Source organism: Stegostoma tigrinum, chromosome 28 (genome assembly GCF_030684315.1).
Source record: "Stegostoma tigrinum isolate sSteTig4 chromosome 28, sSteTig4.hap1, whole genome shotgun sequence".
In the NCBI taxonomy this organism is placed as follows: Eukaryota; Metazoa; Chordata; class Chondrichthyes; order Orectolobiformes; family Stegostomatidae; genus Stegostoma; species Stegostoma tigrinum.
In genome coordinates, this window is record NC_081381.1 from 19,789,031 (window position 1) to 19,809,410 (window position 20,380).

Genomic DNA, 20,380 nt, shown 5'->3' on the forward strand with positions numbered 1-20,380 from the left:
AAGGTCCCTCTCATAAGTGAATACTGAAGCAATGTATTCATTAAGGACCTCCCCTACCTCCTCCAACTCCAGGCACAATTTTCCTCCACTATCCCTGATTGGCCATACCCTCACTCTGGCCATCCTTTTGTTCCTCACATAAGTATAAAACGCATTGGGATTTCCATAATGCTACGCACCGAGGCTTTTTCTTGCCCCTTCCAGCTCCCCTAATTCCATTCTTCAGTTCCTTCCTGGCCACCTTGTAACACTCTAGAGCCTTGTCCAATCCTTGCTTCCTCAACCTTAAGTAAGCTTCTATCTTCCTCTTGACTAGATGTTCCACATGTCTTGTCATCCAAGGTTCCTTCACCTTACCATCTCTTCCTGGCCGCAGTGGGACAAACCTATCTGGCACTTGCAGCATTGATAACAAAGTGTGGAGCTGGATGAACACAGCAGGCCAAGCAGCATCTCAGCTTTTGTGCTCCTCTGATGCTGCTTGGCCTGCTGTGTTCATCCAGCTCCACGCTTTGTTATCTTGGATTCTCCAGCATCTGCGGTTCCCATTATCTCTGGCACTTGCAGCAAGTGATCCCGAAACAACCTCTACATTTCTGTCATGCATATCCCCGACAACATCTGATCCCAATTTTTGCTCCACAGTTCCTGCCTAATAGCACTGTAATTCCCCCTCCCACAATTAAATACTTTCCCATACCATCTGTTCCTATCCCTCTCCATGGCTATACTAAAGTACTAAATCGAAAATGGCCTCCAGTTGACCTATCTACATATTGAGTCAGAAATCCTTCCTGGACACACCTGACAAAATCTGCTCCATCCGAAGTGTTTGCACTTAGGAGGTTCCAGTCAATATTAGGGAAGTTGAAGTCACCCATGACAACAACCCTATTACTTTGGCTCCTTTCCAAAATCTGTCTCCCAATCTGGTCCTCAGTGTCTCTGTTGCTATGGCGGGGGGCGGAAGGGGGGGGGGGGTGTCCACAGAAAACTTCCAATAAAGTGACTGCTCTTTTCCTGTTTCTGACTTCCACCCAAACTGACTCAGTGGGCAAACCTTCCTCCAAGACCTCCCTTTCTGCAGCTGTGATACCATCCCCGATTAGCAATTAGCCATTCCCCCACCTCTTTTACCACCCAGCCTATTTCTTTTGAAACATCTAAACATCCAACAACCATTCCTAGTCCTGTGTTTATCTAAGTCCCCATAATGGCCACACATCATAGCTCCAAGGACAGATCCATGCTCTAAGTTCACCACCCTTATTCCTGGCACTTCTTGGGTTAAAATAGACACACAGTTCAACCTGTCACACTGACTGCAACTTTACCCCATCAACTGTCTATCCTTCCTCACAGACAAGGATGGATGGATAAGAAAGGATATTTCCTGTTATGGAAGTATCTAGAGATAGGGGTCACTGTTTAAAGACCGAGGGTCAATTATTTAAGGCAAAGATGAAGCATTTAATTTTCTCAGAGGGTTGGGAGTCTTTGGAATATTTTTCCTGAAAAGGTAATGGAAGCAGAGCCCTTGAATGTTTTTAACAGAGATGGACAGATTCTCATTAAGCAGGAGAATGAAATGTATCGGAGGTAGGTGTGAAGTGGCTTTGAGGTTACAATCAAATCAAGCATGATGTCATTGCATATGGATGCAGGCTCGAGGGGCTGAATGGCCTACTGCAGCTCTTTGTTCATATGTACATATTATAAAGGTTTGTTCCTCAGTTATATTTGACATCTTGTGATTTAAATGGAGATTATGTAACTTGTTTCTTGTTCTTACCGTCACAGGTGGTTTTTATTTGTTTCAGGTAACAATTTTGGAAAAGGCTATTATTCATGTTATATTTGCTCCACTGTACTTATATAACACACAGTGTCTGGGTGGAGATAAGGAATTCTACTCTATCTTTCAGAGGGTGCAGAACCCCCACTATCAAGATCCTGGGGGTTATCATTAACCAAAAACTGAATTGGACCAGCCATACAAATTCTGTGGCTACAAGACCTGGTCAGAGGCTAGAGTACTGCCGTGAGGAGCCTACCTCCTAAATCCCCAAAGCCTGCCCACTTTCTAGAAGGCAAATGTCAGGAATGTAATGGAATACTCCTCACTTGTCTGGATGACTGCAACACTCTAGAACTTGAAACCATCCAGGACAAAGCAGCCCACTTGATTGGCATCACATCCACAACAATCCACTCCCTCTACCACCAATGCCCAGGAGCAGTGATGTGTACCGACTACAAGATGCACTGCAGAAATTCACCAAGGCTCCTTAGACAGGACCTTCCAAACCCACTAGCACTTCCATCTAGAAGACAACAGCAGCAGATAAACATTCCTTCTAAGCCACTCGCTATCCCGACATGGAAATAAATCACCATTCCTTCAGCGTTGCTGCGTCAAAATCCTGGGACTCCCTCCCTAAATGCATTGGTGGGTCTACCTACATTAGAGGTTGATGAAGGCAGTTCACCACCAGTTTCTCAAGAGCAACTAGGGATAGGCAATAAACGCTGGCCAAAGTAGGACACCACATTCCAACAATGAATTCATAAATAGATGCATCGCATCAACTCCCTAAGGTCCTTGGTAATTATGTTTGACCAACTGTAGTTAGCACTATCATGCAACTGACCTTCTTGTTACCCAGGAGCAATGTCTCTTCTGGAGATACTTCACAGTGGTTTAACTGAAGACAAACTGAAGATAAGGCAAAGACAAAGGAGGACTGATGGCAGGGAACTATCTGAAACAACTTGTACCCAGGTGCAAATGGTGGTGGAAGTGGCAATGCCGGAAGGTCCCAGAACTAGCCATCTGGAAAAGTATCACAGTTTCATCCCCAACACCTGAGTGAAACTACATGATGACTGAGATAAACAGTGAGCTATTGTTTGGGCTGTTATTTCGTTCAGAACTTGTTTGTATGTGCCAGCAGTATACTTTAATCATTCAACAACAATTACTGTCCTGGACACAATCACTTCAGTTCTTTGGAGAAGACTATACATTTAGTCTCACCACTCCTGCTCCTTCCCTATAGTCCTGCACTTCAACGCCCTCTTCAAATCTTCATCCAATTCCATTTGAAATTCATGGCTGAGACTCTCCAATAACCCTATCCAACCAGATCAGGGTGACATTCCCTCTCAATCTCCTCTCCCTCCAAACAGAAAGGAGCGATAATCAGAATGTGAAAATTTCAAATTGTCTTTCCAGCAAACACGTTTAGTTAAATCAATTTGAAATGAAACGTTAGATTCCAAAACGGTTCCTTTCAGCCAATAGTAGGGAAATGAAAGCAACAAGATCTGACCTGCATAGCTGTGCTTCACTCATTCAGCAGGCTTTAGGACCACAGCACATTCTGCTTTTACAAAGAACCTGCTTTAGAAAGACAACTTTCATACAGCTCTGAGTTCCATCTGTAAATGGAGCATCCAGCTGAGGGCTGGCCACAAACTTGTGTTCGATGTTAGGAACTGAAAGGTTTTTGTAAACTTAACATTGACTGATGTTAATCCACAAAATTGTAATTTTTCAAATGGGAACAGGCTGTTGACATTAAATAACATGTCGCAGAAATTTGCTAATGCTGCATCAGAATGATCATGAGCCCAGATTTTCATTTGAAGGCCCATGCTGGAAGTACAGCTCTGACCAGTCTTGTAAATGGTTCCAATGCAGGGGTCAGGGTCTGCACATGAATCACACTTTAGGGCCTTTGCAGGCAGAGGGGCAAAACTCAGATTGAGGGTCCCCACTCTGTAACTGGGCAACCAGATACAGACCAGCTGCATTCAGGATAACCAGGCCTACATATGGCCTAACTCACTGTCCTTAAAGGGGCCAACTCCTGTTTGGGGAGTTCAACATTTCCTGATCAAAGCTTGGTTTCAGGAGAGTCAGGCATCTGGCATCTGCTGAAGACATCCAGGGCGTCACCTATCAAAGGCCTGAGAAGCAGGCAAAAATGAGTTTCTACCCCTTTAAATTTTATATATTCCCTTCACATTAAGATTTGTCTTTTTCAGCAAAAGTTCACCACACGAAGCTACCCTATCCCTAGTAGGTTTGATTTCCTGCACATCCATCTTCTAATGTGGACAGAAGGCCAACAATAGGGTCCATCTAAAATGCAACATTTTTTGTTTTCCTACCAGAATTTCTAGGTTAAGTCAGACTCGTACTTTGCACTAAATAACCCCGAGTTAGTTTCCTTTCCCACTGCTAGCTTATTCTCCAATGAGAAACACATGAAGGTTAGTTGAGTAGAGATTGGTGAATCAAATTCAATTACAAAAGTCTACCAAAGTCATTGGGAATAAAACTACCAAGGCAAAAATATCTCCACTGGAAAGAATAACACAGTACTAGTTATCAGAAAAACCTGCTACAAATAATGCTCTCGCAAGTCTCACTTCAACTATCCTAGAATTGAAATTTATCAAGCTCAGTATATAAGTACAGAAAATAAATTTATTAAAACCAAAAATCTAATATCTACCCGAGCCTTACATCACCAACAAAGCCTTCGCATAACTCGAATTAAGGAAGGATGTAACAAAAGGACAAAAACATTCAAATGACAATTCAACTTGAATGAAACTTTGATTTATATTTGTAGCATTTCAATCTGAATTCTTCACTGGAAAAATAATTTTAATCAAATTATTTTAATTGGATTGGATTTCACTTTCTCCCCAAGTATTCCAAACACAGAAACCAAAGCATTCATGCATATAAAACACACACAATGTCAATACAGGTACCAAGCTTGAAAACTGAAGTGTTTTAGTTACCTGAGGTTGCATGGGCATAGTCTAGAAGCTACTGATCCTGCAATAGTAAAATTTTACAGTAAACCCAGAGTTGATACCTGAAACACCAGCTACACACTAGCTACCTTCTACTGTTACCATGACCCTAAATATATTATTTAAACCTATCAGCTGGAATGTCAATGACATCATTCAGACATACTGCCCAATCGAGTCCCTCCTTGCTTGTGTGCAGGGTTTTTTTTCCCTTTCTTTACATATTGAACAATAAATAATTGTTAGGCTATTGTTTGCCCGCTCACTCCACCTCGTTGAAGACAAAACATGTAGAAACTAACATCAAAGAATATGCAACAAAGGCCCAATTACAGGGATGAACATGAATGGATGTAGAAAAGAGAGAGATTCTTTGATGCCAAAGCTGAGAAATTTGTGGACCACTGCGGAAAAAAGCCACCAGGCTCAGGAACATTTTGTAGTCGATCCCTGCGGTCGACCAAGTTAGCTAATGTCAACCAGAAGGCCAGGAAGCAGACATGGGCCTAAATGTCTTTGACAGGCAATAAAGAAATCAACTAGGATTATCACAGTTGACTGCTCTGCTGTGCCTCCACCTAGAAAATGTACATGTCGGGCAGCAGGTGAACCTCAAACTACAGGGTTCAAAAGTTCAAGTCCCCCTCCTGATCATGCAGCACAAAACCTAGACTTACACTTTAGCAGGCATGCTGCACTGCTGAAGGTGCCAGCTGAGATGTTAAACTGTGTGCACCTGCTTTTGGAAAGATCCATCAGCACCACTCAAAGATGAGTGGGAATCTCAGCCTCCTTCCTTACATCAGTGTTACCTGAGCCTTCTGTTAATGGTATGTCATCACGAAGGAACTCCATATCTTGTCACAACCCTTTCCATTCCCAAAAACCTGTACACTTACATCTTTTGCCTTCCATTTTGTAACGATTTTCTCAACATCTTGATCATTTTGGGGGAGGTGCTGATCGAGTGGTATTATCATAGGATCCCTACAGTGTGGAAACAGGCCCTTCGGCCCAACAAGTCCACACTGAACCTCACAACATCCTACCCAGACCCATTCCCCCTATAACCCACCTAATCTACACATCCCTATGGGCACTTTAGCATGAGCAATTCACCTAACTTGCATATCTTTGGACTGCGAGATGAAACCAGAGCACCCAGAGGAAACCCACACAGACACGGGGAGAATGTGCAGACTCCACACAGACAGTCGCCTGAGGCTGGAATCGAACCCAGGTCCCTGGTGCTGTGAGGCAGCAGTGCTAACCTCTGAACCTCCGTGCCACCACATTATCACTGGGCTACTAATCCAGTAGCTCTGGGGGACGGGTTCAAATCCCATCATGACAGACGGTGGAATATGAATTCAATTAACAAAACTGGAAGAACCCATCTGGTTCACCAATGTCCTTTAAGGAAGGAAACTGTCATCCCTACGTGGTCATGCCTACATGTGACTCCAGACCTAGAGCAATTCTGTGGTTGACACTTAGGGATGGGCAATGAATGCTGGCCCAGCCAGGGGTGCCCACATTCCATGGATAATTTTTAAAAATCCAGCTCCTCTTCCCAAATTGATTTGGAGAATCTTGTTCCAAAAATATGAGGAATTATTGTTAAGAAGTACAAGAACAGGAAACATTGTAACCGTTTCTCCAGGAAAATCATTACAAAAGAGAAGAAATAATGGATTTTTGTGGCTAAACATATTTCCTCAAAGTTCTTAACTATGATTGCATGCACTATGCAATGTCCCAGAAGGCAGGCTATCAGATGTTTGCTAAAGAATATATCTATAACTAAGAAATTACATTTAATAGTTATCTTATCAGGTGCTCTGCACACCTCAAACTGCTGCGGAATTTATTAATTACCTCTTAAAAAGGACTTAAGTAGGCAACCAAACTGCACATTGCTAAATCTTACAAAATTAAATAACCATCCATATAATCTGTACAAAAAAAACCCAAAGAACTGAGAAAGCTAAAGATTAGAAACAGAATCAGAAATTACTGGAAATACTCAGCACATCCAGCAGCATTTGTGGAGAGGAAGCTAAGTGAACTCAGTTCCGAAGAAGGATCACTGGGCTCGAAATGTTAACTTTGCTATTTCTCTATAGATTCTGCCGAACCTGCTGAGTTTCTCCAGCAATTTTTGATTATACATCAGCATGTTGTCTGAGGGAGAAATATCCTTTTCATTTTTTAGTTTCATTTGTGGGGTGTGAACATCACTAGCTGGCCAGCATTTATTGTTTCTCCTTATTTTTTCCTTTGAGTATGTGGTGGTAAGCTGCCTTCTTGAACCGCTGCAGTTCACCTGTTGTGGGTTGACCCGCAATGCCACTTGGGAGGGAATTCCAGGATTTTGACTCCACAACTGTGAAGGAACAGCGATATAGTTCCATATCAAGATGGTGAATGGCTTGGAGGGGAAGTGGGAGGTGGTTGTATTCCCAATTATCCTCTGCCCTTGTCCTTCTAGATGGAAGTGATTGTGAGATCGGAAGGTGCTGTCTGAGGATCTGTGGTGAATTTCTGCAGTGCATCTTGTAGATAATGCACACTGCTGCTACTGAGCATCAGCGGTGGAGGAAGTGGATGTTTGTGAATGTGGTGCCAATCAAGTGGGCTGCTTTGCCCTGGATGATGTCAAGATTTTTGAGTGTTGTTGGGACTGCACTCATTCAGGCAAGTGGGGAATATTCCATCACACTCCTGACTTGTGCCTTGTAGATGGTGGACAGGGCTTTGGGGAATCAGGAGGTGAGTTACTCGCCGCAGTATTCCTAATCTCTGACCTGCTCTTTCAGCCACTGCAATATGTGATGAGTCCAGTTGAGTTTCTGATAACCCCAGGCTGTTGATAATGGGGGAATTCAGTAATGGTAACACCACTGAATGTCAAGGGACGGTGGTTAGATCGTAACATTTTCCTTGAAATGGTGCCGTGGAGTCTTTTATGACCCATTTAACACAGAAACAAGGCTTCACAGTAAACTCTAAACTGTAAGATCCAAGCACAATGGGTTTGTCCACCTTCTGGGTAGTCTGCTCCTTGAAACTCATTCCTTCACCACATTGCTTAGTGATAGCCATTGCCCCCCACTGGGCTTGGATATTTATGGCTACTCAAAGGAAACTTGCACGTTGATTTTGCAAACCCAGCAACTGTCTCAAACTGAACTAGGCTGTTTACAACTTCAGTGCTACGTTTGACCCTGAAATGAGTTTTCAATATCATACGTGCACTATCACCTAGAAACACCCCATTCTACATCGGCAACACCGTCCAACTGCAATTTTAAAACTCCCATTCTTTTCACAAACCGTCCAAGGTCTGGCCCTCTCTACCTATAATCTATCTGGCCCTAGAACTCTGTAAGTGTCTGCACTCCTGTAATTCTGGCAGCTTGAGCATTCCTGATTTTAACCACTCCACCGCAGGTAGCCATGCCTTCTGTTGGAGAAGAACAAAGATCTGGAATGTCTTCCCTAAACTTCTCCATCTAACAATATCTTGCTCTCCTCCTGTAAGACACTCATGAAGACATACCTCTTTGACTAAGTTTTTGGACACCTGCCCCAGTGAAGGGTGGTGCTGGCCTGATAGTGTTATCACCAGGGTATTATTCCAGAGAGCCAGGTAATGTTCTCGGGATGTGATAATGGGAACTGCAGATGCTGGAGAATCCAAGATAATAAAATGTGAGGCTGGATGAACACAGTAGGCCCAGCAGCATCTCAGGAGCACAAAAGCTGACGTTTCAGTCTAGACCCTTCATCAGAGAGGGGGATGGGGTGAGGGTTCTGGAATAAATAGGGAGAGAGGGGGAGGCAGACCGAAGATGAAGAGAAAAGAAGATAGGTGGAGAGGAGAGTATAGGTGGGAAGGTAGGGATGGGATAGGTCAGTCCAGGGAAGATGGAAAGGTCAAGGAGGTGGGATGAGGTTAGTAGGTAGGAGATGGAGGTGCAGCTTGGGGTGGGAGGAAGGGATGGGTGAGAGGAAGAACAGGTTAGGGAGGCAGAGACAGGCTGGACTGGTTTTGGGATGCAGTGGGTGGGTCCCACCTCCTTGACCTGTCCGTCTTCCCTGGACTGATCTATCCCCTCCCTACCTCCCCACCTATACTCTCCTCTCCACCTATCTTCTTTTCTCTCCATATTCGGTCCGCCTCCCCCTCTCTCCCTATTTATTCCAGAACCCTCACCCCTTCCCCCTTCTCTGATGAAGGGTCTAGGCCCAAAACGTCAGCTTTTGTGCTCCTGAGATGCTGCTGGGCCTGCTGTGTTCATCCAGCCTCACATTTTATTATCAGTGTTCTCGGGATCTCTGGGTCAAATCCTACCAAAGCAAATGGTGGAATGTGAATTCATTTTTTAAAAGTGCTGGAATGCAGAGTTTGATAATCACCACGAAATGACTCTTGGGGATAACCCCATCTGGTGCAATAATGTCCTTGAGCATCTTTATTTGGTTTAGCCTTCATGTGACTCCAGTCATATGCAATGTGATTGATTCTTAACTGTCCTCTTGGCAATCAATGCTGGATTAACCAGTGATGCCTGTATTATGTGAATGAATTTAAAGGTTCTCCTAATATGTGTTAGAATTAAAGCTTGTTTTCTGATGCCTTTGGACTTTTATTTCGTTAAAGGCACAATACAAATACACATATTGTTGTTGCTGTATTTGGACATGGTATTCCAGTGCTTCCCAAAAGTTTTCCCACTGTGATCATATTTTGAGGCTTATCATGACCCCTCAGGGACCTTTATACGGAGAATTCAAGGGTGATGCAGGAGAACAGAAGATCATTGATAGAGGGGAGGAGGGGGCTGGTTCGACCATTGCAGGGGAAAGGAGGGAGGGTCAACCCTGGAGCTCATGATCCCAAAGTTTCACTAGAAGTTCCAACCCCTACTTTGCAATGCTCCACCAAAAAACGTGAACCTGTTCCCACAAATTATTATATACCGACAGAAACAAATTTTGTTATACTGTTAATCTTCATTTTGAGTGTGATGTACCTTGAAATATTGGAATGTTGATAGGTGTGTGATTGTTTTATGGGGTCAGCGATACTCTTGAAATTACATAATTGTTGTCTTCCCTTTCATCTCCCTCAGTAATCACTCTCCCTTTCAGCTTTTGTTTTGTCACTTAACTGCACAGTTTTCTCTCTGATGACCCAATTTAAGAGTATCTTTTTCCCCCGAATAATGAATTGTCACCAAATACTTGCAGAAGGGAATTTCAATTTTTAATGAGTTGAGAGCTCATTGGAGCCATGGTCAAAACCACAAGGGAAATGCTGAACCAGACAGAAACACTAAGGATTAATTTAACCAAACATCATTTACGAGTAATTCTACTCAATTAATTAGATTGTTCACAGTGAATGAGAGCTGCACAAATTCAATGCTTCAAGACAACCAGATTGGAAGAACCAGCCCAGTCCTAGCTTTTCCTTTCTCATTTAAAAGAAAGAGGGCTTATATTTATATATTGCATCTTGCATGAACTCCAGATGTCTAAAAAGCACCTTACAAGTTTCTCTTTTTGATCTGCAGTCATTGTTGTCAAGTAGGAAAGATGGTAGCCAAATCCTGATCAGCAAGATCCCAAAGGCAGCAATGTGACAATGATCAGAAATCTGCTTTAATAATGTTGGTTGAGAAGTAAATATCAGCCAGTACACCAACTATTGTGCCATGGATCCTTCCACCTGAGTGAACAGACAGGGCCTTTTTTTTTAAATGCCTCATCCAAAAAAATTGAACCTCCCAACTGTGCAGTCCTCCATGCACTCAGTGTGACAAGGTCAGGAGAGATGTATTTCTCAATACTCTGGAGTAGTAGCTGAAGCTACAATCACCTGATGTAGGAAGACCTACGCACTGAGAGGCACTGACGACACCAAGATACCAATATCTCCATTCCCTGCGTGAAAATGTGATCCCTAAAGTTTGTTGAGCTGCATCTCAACATTCCAGTCTTCAGAGATTGTTAAATTCTTGCAGGCTACAGAACCAAGATGGATAGATACAGGGCTGGCCTGGTGTCACAACGAGCCGAAAAATATGGAGGGCTGAATGGCATCCCCCTATTTAAACATGTTGGACCTGCCTGATAGGTTCCTTCCAGCCACCAGGACACCAGCAATTGAGAGAGGATCCTATTCCCCCTTCTCTTTACCCATCACCCTAGAAAAATGGTCAAATGTTCTTGTGCGCTCCCCCCACCACCCCCGCCGTGTCGACTACCCATCCCTAAAGGTGAATCTAACAGGTAAAGCTTCAGCCCAGCACTGACCATGGTTTGGGGAGAGGCCACACCTCACCTTCCACTTTATTTTCTTCCAGCTAAGACTGTGGGCCATCCACTTTCACATTAAAACAAGAACTTGACCACCCTCCAACGACTCCTCAGTGTCACTCAACGAGGCACCCTCGACTCACGTCGGTTTATTTGGTCATTATCTCATTGCTGTTTGTGGGAGCTTGCTGTGCACAGAATTCGTTGCCACTTTTCCCACGTTAAAACTGTGATTACACTTCACAGGTTGCAAAGAATTTCAGCATGTTGTAAAATTGAGAAACTGGATAATGCAACTCCCTGCATCATGTTGTTGCTGCACTGATGTTTCATTTAAACTCTGTGTGGAAACAACATAAACTCCCATGAACTGTATGAATCTCCCATGAATCTGCTTTAGACAAGTTCCAAAAACATTATGCAATTACTGCAGGTCCTTTAACAAACAGGAAGACTGAGACAGGCAACATTCCCAGGCCAAGAATTAAATGGAATGAATTATTTTGTTACATTAGTACAGTCTTCTGCATCAGGTTTGATGTTAATTGAACAGTGCATGTTTTCCTAATGGGGCAGGTTGTTTAGTCAGTGTTCACTGGTTACTAAATAAAAGCAAGTGGCCCTCACAATGGCCCTGAGGATTTCTTCGACACTTAATAGGACTCAACAAGACTGATTGTTCTCACAGAGCTTTCAACTGCAAAATGCACTTGTGATTGCTGCTTTCATAATGAGTTTAATTGCCATATAATAACTTATTTCAAATGTCTGATCACCCAAAAAATCACTTCCTTTCTCTGGGCAAGTGACAGACTGAATGTATTGAGGGGCGGGCAGGGGAGGGGAGCAGAGCAAGAGGGAGAGGGAGAAGGGGAGAGAGGGGAGAGGGGGAGGGTAGTGAAGTGAACTGAAGGAGAGAGGAGGGGGGACAGGGAGCGGCAGGGAGTGGAGGAGAGGAAAGGAGAAGAGAAGAGAGGAAAAGAAAGGAGAGGATGGTTTAGGAACATATCCTCAGCATGCCTGTTTCCATCTTATGTCATTTCAAGTGCTCATCCAAGTGTTTCTTAAAAGATAACAAAGTGTGGAGCTGGATGAACACAGCAGGCCCAGCAGCATCTCAGGAGCACAAAAGCTGACGTTTCAGGCCTAGACCTTTCATCAGAGAGGGGGATGGGGAGAGGGAACTGGAATAAATAGGGAGAGAGGGGGAGGCGGACCGAAGATGGAGAGAAAAGAAGATAGGTGGAGAGGAGAGTATAGGTGGGGAGGTAGGGAGGGGATAGGTCAGTCCAGGGAAGATGGACAGGTTAAGGTTGTGAGGTTACTCACCTAAGCTACCCTCAGACAGTGCATTCCAAACACCCACTACCTCTAGCTGAAAAAAAATCTGCAAATCCCCACTACACCTCTTGCCTTTCACTTTAAAATTATGCCCCTTGTTATTAACCATCCCACTAAGGGTAGCCTCTCAGTAGCTTCTGAAACAGTCACCTGCACAATTCCTCCCCCAGAGCCTTTTCCTGATCAGCTCAGTGACAGAGATCTCACCTGGTTCTACAGATTGTACTTCTGTCATCCAGCTGCCTCAGAACCAGGTCTTTGCCAGATTAGGGAATTTTTCAGACCATGGGAGATTTCCCCAGAGTCCTGTAGCTGACCCGGGAACTGTAGTCCCACCTCCCCAGCTGGACCACAGCGAGTGCCAGGTGAGCGAGGTACAGTGTGAAATCTCACCTTTATGATTGCAACCATCTTTGAAGTTAACTCTGTCTTATTTAGAACATAGAATATAGAACATAGAACAGTACAGTACAGTACAGGCCCTTCAGCCCAAGATGTTGTGCCAACCTATTATCCTACTAAATTCAATCTACTCTGCATACCCTCCATTTTACTGCCCTTCACGTGCCTATCCAAAAGTTGCTTAAATGTCCCTAATGTATCTGACTCCACTACCACTGCCAGCAGCACATTCCACGTACCCACCACTCTGCAGTGAATTTCTCATATTCCCCATTCCTCTCGCCTCTCTGTTCCCATATTCCTGTTCCTCTCTCCTCTCTCAGCCTCCTTGACCTGCAGTTTCTGGACTGCCATTGACTGAGGATGATTATTCAAGCTGGTGCCTCAGAAGTGGCCTTTTAAATAAAATGTCACAATCTTCCTCGTTTCAGGTACATCTTTTGTTTCTGTCATTGACGCTGTATTTAGATTTTTATTTGTTAAACAGTGAATACACGCTTTACATACTTTTCTTAAACCCTTGCAAATTTCTACAGAGTTCTGGAGCAGTTCCTACAGATCGGAGGGTGGTAAATGTAACTCCACTATTTAAAAAGGCAGGGGGAAGAGTTTAGAAGCACAAGAGGGAATCTGATTAAAAAGTATAAAATTCTAGCAGAGCCAGACAGACTAGATGCAGTCTAGCCATATAGCCTGTACAGATATTTCGGAATCAGGTGCACAGTCTTTTTCAGACTGAGATAAGGAAAAATGTCTTCAATTCAAGAGTTCTCAATCATAGAAGGAAGACAGATTTTTTTTTAAAGACAGGGATATGGGGGCGAAAGCAGATATTACATCGAACATGAAACAGCACAGCACAGGAACAAGCCCTTCAGCCCACTATGTCTGCACTGACCACGCTGCTATTGTAAACTAAACCCATCTGCCTGCAAATGGTCCGTATCCCTGAACCATACTGAGACAGAGGGTCAGCCATAATTGTAGTGAAGGACGGAACAGGGTCAACGGGCCAAATGGCCTACTCCTGCTCCCAGTTTCACTGTAACAAAAATAAACATTGTCAATTGGCCACTTGCAGAAGCTGTTGTGTGGGTTATTCGGCTAGGCACACCTTCATTCCTATGGGGTGATTTGCTGTCTGGTTGCTATGGTAATTGTGCAGCATGCTCACCTCATGTCTTTTTGGCGTTTCGTTAACAGAGTGTTGAGGATGACTCTTTGTGGCCATGTTCTCGTCTGAAGATGGGTTTGCCTCCGGATGGGTTGGTGCTGGGTAGGTGGGAGGTGGGGGCGGTGGGTTAGAGGTCACTGGTGGGGTTGGTGCAGGAAAGGTGGGAGGTGGGGGAAGGGCATTGTCTTCAGCTGCCTTGCCCTTCTGCTGGCTCACCTCAGGATTCAACATGTTTACGTACGTGTCCATCTCTGTAACAGCTGCTGGCCCTATGAACAAGAGAATTCAATCAGAATCCGGCGGGAATACAGAAACAACTTGCACTGCATGTGGGATCTACCGACTGTGTTTATCTCTCTGATTTAAAAAGGCTTTATCTTAAAACAATGCAGCAATATCTCTTACCGTTTGCTGTTTTTTCTGACCTTTCATGCATCAGGATTTGAAGAATCTATATCTAGTCACCCTGTAACTAAGGTGGTGCCGTAAGTGGGGATTTGTAAACTTTTTACTGTATTCATTTGAGTACATGACGACAAAGCTAATTTAATTCAATTATTGCCCATCTCTAGTTGCCTTTAAGAAGTTGATGCTGATCTGTTTTCTTGAACCACTGTAGTCCATGTGCTGTAGGTGCCCCCACAGTGCCATTAAGGAGGGAAGTCAATAATTATGACCCAGTGACACTGAAAGAATGGCAAGTCGAGATAGTGAATGGCTTGGAGGAAACTTGCAGGAGTGGTGCTACCCTTCTCCTTTGAGATGGAAGTGGTCGTGGGTACGAAAGGTGCAGTCCTTTGAACCTTGATGAATTTCTGCAGCGCATCTCGTGGGTGGCACACACTGCTGCAGCCAAGTGTTGGAGGTGGTTGGAGTAAATGTGTCCAAATCAAATGGCTGCCGCTGATGTCAAGCTTCTTAAATGTGGTTGGAGCTGCACTCATCCAGGCAAGTGTGGATTATTCCAATACACTCCTGACTTGTGCCTTGTAGTTGATGGACAGGCTTCACAGGAGGTGAGTTACTCGCTACAAGATTCCGAACCTCTGACCTGCTCTTACAGCTGTAGCAATTATGTGATCAGTCTAATTCAGTTTCCGGTGAATGGCAACCCCGAGGATGTTGATAGTGCTGTAGGAGCTGGAGTTTCCTGATAACAGTTACTATCAAGAGCTCTATATTCCCAATTCATTAATTTAGCTGCCGTGGTGGGATTTGCCCCAGAGCAATAATCTGTATTTGCTTAATTACTAATCCAGAGGCATCACCACGACACCATTGTCTCCCTTAACTATTGTCTCCACCAACGATGTCTAAATAATATCAATACAAGGAAGTTTGGAGCAAACAATTTGAATAGAAGTCACTGAATATGACATTACCCGCACTCCAAAACTCCCAGTTTTTATTTAAAACAGGATTTCTCACTAAGTGTTAGCTACCTCTGACTGCCTCTCAAACTGCAGGAGTAAAATGATGGGTCAGCCTTGATTTACTGGGTAGCTCTCTTTCTCTTCCCCCCTAAAACAGAAGGTTGTAGGTCCAATTCTAGAAACTTGTGTGTGCAATCTAAGTTGACAGTTTGATGCTGAGAGCATGCTGCACTATCAAAGCATGGTCTTTCAAATCAGCCTTTAAACAAAGGATTCTCCCTGATGTCCAGACCCTCGACCAGTCCCACAAACTAGTTATTTACTTCACTGATGAATGTGGAAGCTTGTTGGGTGCAAATTGGCAGTGATATTTCTCACATTGTAGCAACGACTGCAATTCCCAAAGTAGTGCATTGCAAAAGTACTGTATGACCCTTTAGGACAGTCTGAGGTTATGAAATGCACTATTTGTAAATTCAATTTCCCACTGGATGTCAGGAAGTCTCCCACTTAGAGCCCACTGGTCTGACCAGCGAGTGACAGAGCCAAGCAAACCCAGGAGATTCACGTGTGATCTCTCTCAGTTTGCACTGGCTACAGATGCCAAGATCCTGGTACTCCTGTCCTCCCAGTGAGGCATTACCCCTACCTACAGACTCTGCAGCATTTCAGGGAGGCAGCTCGGCATCATTCTTTTAGGGGCAATTAGGGATGGGCAACAAATGTTGGGGTTTTCAGAGAGGCCGTATTTTTCAAATGAGTAAACGAGGAAATAAGGAGAAGCAATAACCTGATGGTATTATCACTAGACTATTAATCCAGAGATGCAAGGAATTTTCTAGGGGCCTGGGTTCAAATTCCACCATGGCAGATGATGAAATTTGAATTCAATAAATATCTGGATTTAAGAGTCTAATAGAACATAGAACATAGAACAGTACAGCACAGAACAGGCCCTTCAGCCCACAATGTTGTGCCGACCATTGATCCTCATGTATGCACCCTCAAATTTCTGTGACCATATACATGTCCAGCAGTCTCTTAAATGACCCCAATGACCTTGCTTCCACAACTGCTGCTGGCAACGCATTCCATGCTCTCACAACTCTCTGCGTAAAGAACCTGCCTCTGACATCCCCTCTATACTTTCCACCAACCAGCTTAAAACTATGACCCCTCGTGCTAGCCATTTCTGCCCTGGGAAATAGTCTCTGGCTATCAACTCTATCTATGCCTCTCATTATCTTGTATACCTCAATTAGGTCCCCTCTCCTCCTCCTTTTCTCCAATGAAAAGAGACCGAGCTCAGTCAACCTCTCTTCATAAGATAAGCCCTCCAGTCCAGGCAGCATCCTGGTAAACCTCCTCTAAACCCTCTCCAAAGCATCCACATCTTTCCTATAATACGGCGACCAGAACTGGACGCAGTATTCCAAGTGCGGTCTAACCAAAGTTTTATAGAGCTGCAATAAGATCTCACGACTCTTAAACTCAATCCCCCTGTTAATGAAAGCCAAAACACCATATGCTTTCTTAACAACCCTGTCCACTTGGGTGGCCATTTTAAGGGATCTATGTATCTGCACACCAAGATCCCTCTGTTCCTCCACGCTGCCAAGAATCCTATCCTTAATCCTGTACTCAGCTTTCAAATTCGACCTTCCAAAATGCATCACCTCGCATTTATCCAGGTTGAACTCCACCTGCCACCTCTCAGCCCATCTCTGCATCCTGTCAATGTCCCGCTGCAGCCTACAACAGCCCTCTACACTGTCAACGACACCTCCGACCTTTGTGTCGTCTGCAAACTTGCTGACCCATCCTTCAATCCCCTCATCCAAGTCATTAATAAAAATTACAAACAGTAGAGGCCCAAGGACAGAGACCTGTGGAACACCACTCACCACTGACTTCCAGGCAGAATATTTTCCTTCTACTACCACTCGCTGTCTTCTGTTGGCCAGCCAATTCTGTATCCAGGCAGCTAAGTTCCCCTGTATCCCATTCCTCCTGACCTTCTGAATGAGCCTACCATGGGGAACCTTATCAAATGCCTTACTGAAGTCCATATACACCACATCCGCAGCTCGACCCTCATCAACTTTTCTAGTCACATCCTCAAAAAACTCGATAAGGTTTGTAAGGCATGACCTACCCCTCACAAAGCAGTGTTGACTGTATTTGATCAAGCCATGCTCTTCCAGATGGTCATAAATCTTATCCCTCAGAATCCTTTCTAACACCTTGCAGACGACAGACGTGAGACTTACTGGTCTATAATTGCCGGGGATTTCCCTATTTCCTTTCTTGAAGAGAGGAATTACATTTGCCTCTCTCCAGTCCTCAGGTACAACTCCAGTGGACAGCGAGGATGCAAAGATCTTTGCAAGTGGCGAAGCAATTGCATTTCTCGCTTCCCAAAGCAGCCGAGGACAAATCTGGTCCGGGCCTTGCGACTTGTCAATCTTAATGTTTGACAAAATTTTCAGCACATCAGCTTCCTCTATCTCTATCCATTCCAGCATGCACACCTGCTCTTCAAAGGTTTCATTCACTACAAAGTTCGTTTCTTTCGTAAAGACAGAAACAAAAAACTCATTTAGGGCTTCCCCTACCTCCTCAGGCTCCACACACAAGTTTCCTATGCTATCCCTGATCGGCCCTACTCTTTCTTTGACCATTCTCTTATTCCTCACATAAATGTAAAATGCCTTTGTGTTTTCCCGGATTCCTTCTGCCAAGCCTTTCTCGTGCCCCTTCCTGGCTCTCCTCAGACCATTTTGGAGCTCCTTCCTTGCCTGCATGTAATCCTCACTAGCTGAACTTGACCCTAGCTTCCTCCACCTTATGTAAGCTACCTTCTTCCTTTTCACAAGAAGCTCCACCGCTCTCGTCATCCAAGGTTCCTTTATCTTACCCCTTCTTGGGTCAGAGGGACATATTTACTCATCACTCCCAACAACTGTTCCTTAAACAGTCTCCACATGTCTATAGTGCCCTTACCATGGAACAACTGCTCCCAGTCCATGCTTCCTAACTCATGTCTAATCGCATCATAGTTTCCTCTTCCCCAATTAAATATCCTCCCATTTTGCCTAATCCTCTCCTTCTCCATAGCTATGTAGAATGTGAGGCAGTTATGGTCACTATCACCAAAATGCTCTCCCACCACAAGATCTGATACCTGCCCTGGCTCGTTTCCGAGCACCAAGTCTAGAATGGCCTCTCCCCTCGTCAGCCTGTCAACGTACTGCGTTAGGAAACCCTCCTGAACACACCTTACAAAAACAGCTCCATTCAAATCTTCTGCTCGAAGGAGGTTCCAATCAATATTAGGAAAGTTAAAGTCACCCGTTACAACAACCCTACTACGTCCACACTTTTCCAAAATCTGTCGACCTATGATTTCTTCAATCTCCCTGCTGCTATTGGGGGGCCTGTAGTAAACCCCTAACGAGGTGACTACTCCCTTGCTGTTCCTAATTTCCACCCATACTGACTCAGTATGATGACCTTGAATTGATTGTTGGGAAGAAATCCACCTGGTTCACTAATGTCCTTTAGGAAAGGAAGCTGCTATCCTTACCTGGTCTGGCCGATGTGTGACTCCAGGCTCACAACAATGTGCCTGACTCCTGACTGCCCTCTGGGCAATTAGGGATCGGCCGTAAATGCTGGTCTAGCCAGCAACGCTGTCATCTCATGAATAAATAAAACAAAAAATAGCTGCATTTTCTCCTGAACAAAACAGGGAAGTGAACTCCACTGAGGTAGCTCTGACTGGGAACATCCCAGCAAGCCACACAAGGATTACTCATGCTGATATGAAGCCAGAGAAGAACAAGGTCACAGTGTGATGTCCCCTCAATGCTCTGCTGTTACTAATACCGACTGTGCAACTGTTCCCAGCGTTTATCACTACCTATAAAGGGACAGAGCCAGAAAGGAGTGAGGGAAGAAACTAAACTCCCTCTCTGACACTGATACCACCATTCAGGTGAATATGTTTCCTGTTTAAATAATTGAACATTTCTTACATCACAAGATTTTAACAGATCTGTTGTCACCCCTGGTTGAAGTTGCATTAAAAATTGCAATTCTCCCTAGCTTTAAAAATCTTAGATACAAGCTGCAAAATATCATTAAACCAGAGGAGACAAGATGGGCTGGTTGCCATGAAAGCACAAATTCCTGAAGGTACTGGGATCAATATGACAGCACTACCTGTGTACGGAAATGTTTGTATCCACTCTGTAGGAGAATATAAGTGGGACTGAGAGGGCTGCAGATGCTGGAAGTTAGAGTCAAAAAATGTGGAGCTGGAAAAGCACAGCAGGTCAGACAGCATCCAAGGAGCAGGAAATTCAACGTTTTGGGTCAGAATCCTTCTAATGGAATTTAGTCAGTTTGTATGTACAGCCTTAACATCCGCAAGACTAACAACACTGGACACAGAGGTTGCTGGTAAAGCTCAGCAGGTCTGGCAGCATCTGTGAAGAATAAAACAGATTTAACACTTCAGGTCCTGTGACCTTTCCTCAGAACCCTTCTTCCAGTTCTGGAGAAGGGTCACTAGACCCAAAACATTAACTCTGATTTTTTTCTTCACAGATGCTGCCAGACCTGCTGAGCTTTTCCCGCAGCATGTTTTTGTTCCTGATTTACAGCATCCACAGTTCACCGTTTAAACTTATTGTTCAATTAAACAGAAATTGTTCCAAAAATATCCTCTCTGATAATTGAAGAAAATTTACATCACATCATTCAAATTATTTTCAAGCATCAAATAACTTTGAATTGATATAAACAAGTGTATGCTCGTGTAGAGGTGGTTGTAATCTTTCAGAACACCACTAGATGGCAGCAGAGTTTCACTATCCAACCACACCAGCCAGGGCACCTGCAATGCTTTTGGTTCCATTTGTAATAA

The 20,380-nt window shown here is 44.1% G+C and overlaps 1 protein-coding gene across 3 annotated transcripts in view; it reads right to left on the reverse strand.

The window, feature by feature from the left end:
• The window catches only part of espn (espin), a 168,568-nt gene that overhangs the window by 81,876 nt on the left and 66,312 nt on the right, over positions 1-20,380 (reverse strand). For all 3 annotated transcript variants that reach the window (XM_048561676.2, XM_059655668.1, XM_048561674.2), the window contains exon 7: positions 14,078-14,346. In XM_048561676.2, the coding sequence (XP_048417633.1) occupies positions 14,078-14,346 (269 nt within the window). The remainder of the gene's footprint in view (positions 1-14,077; positions 14,347-20,380) is intronic.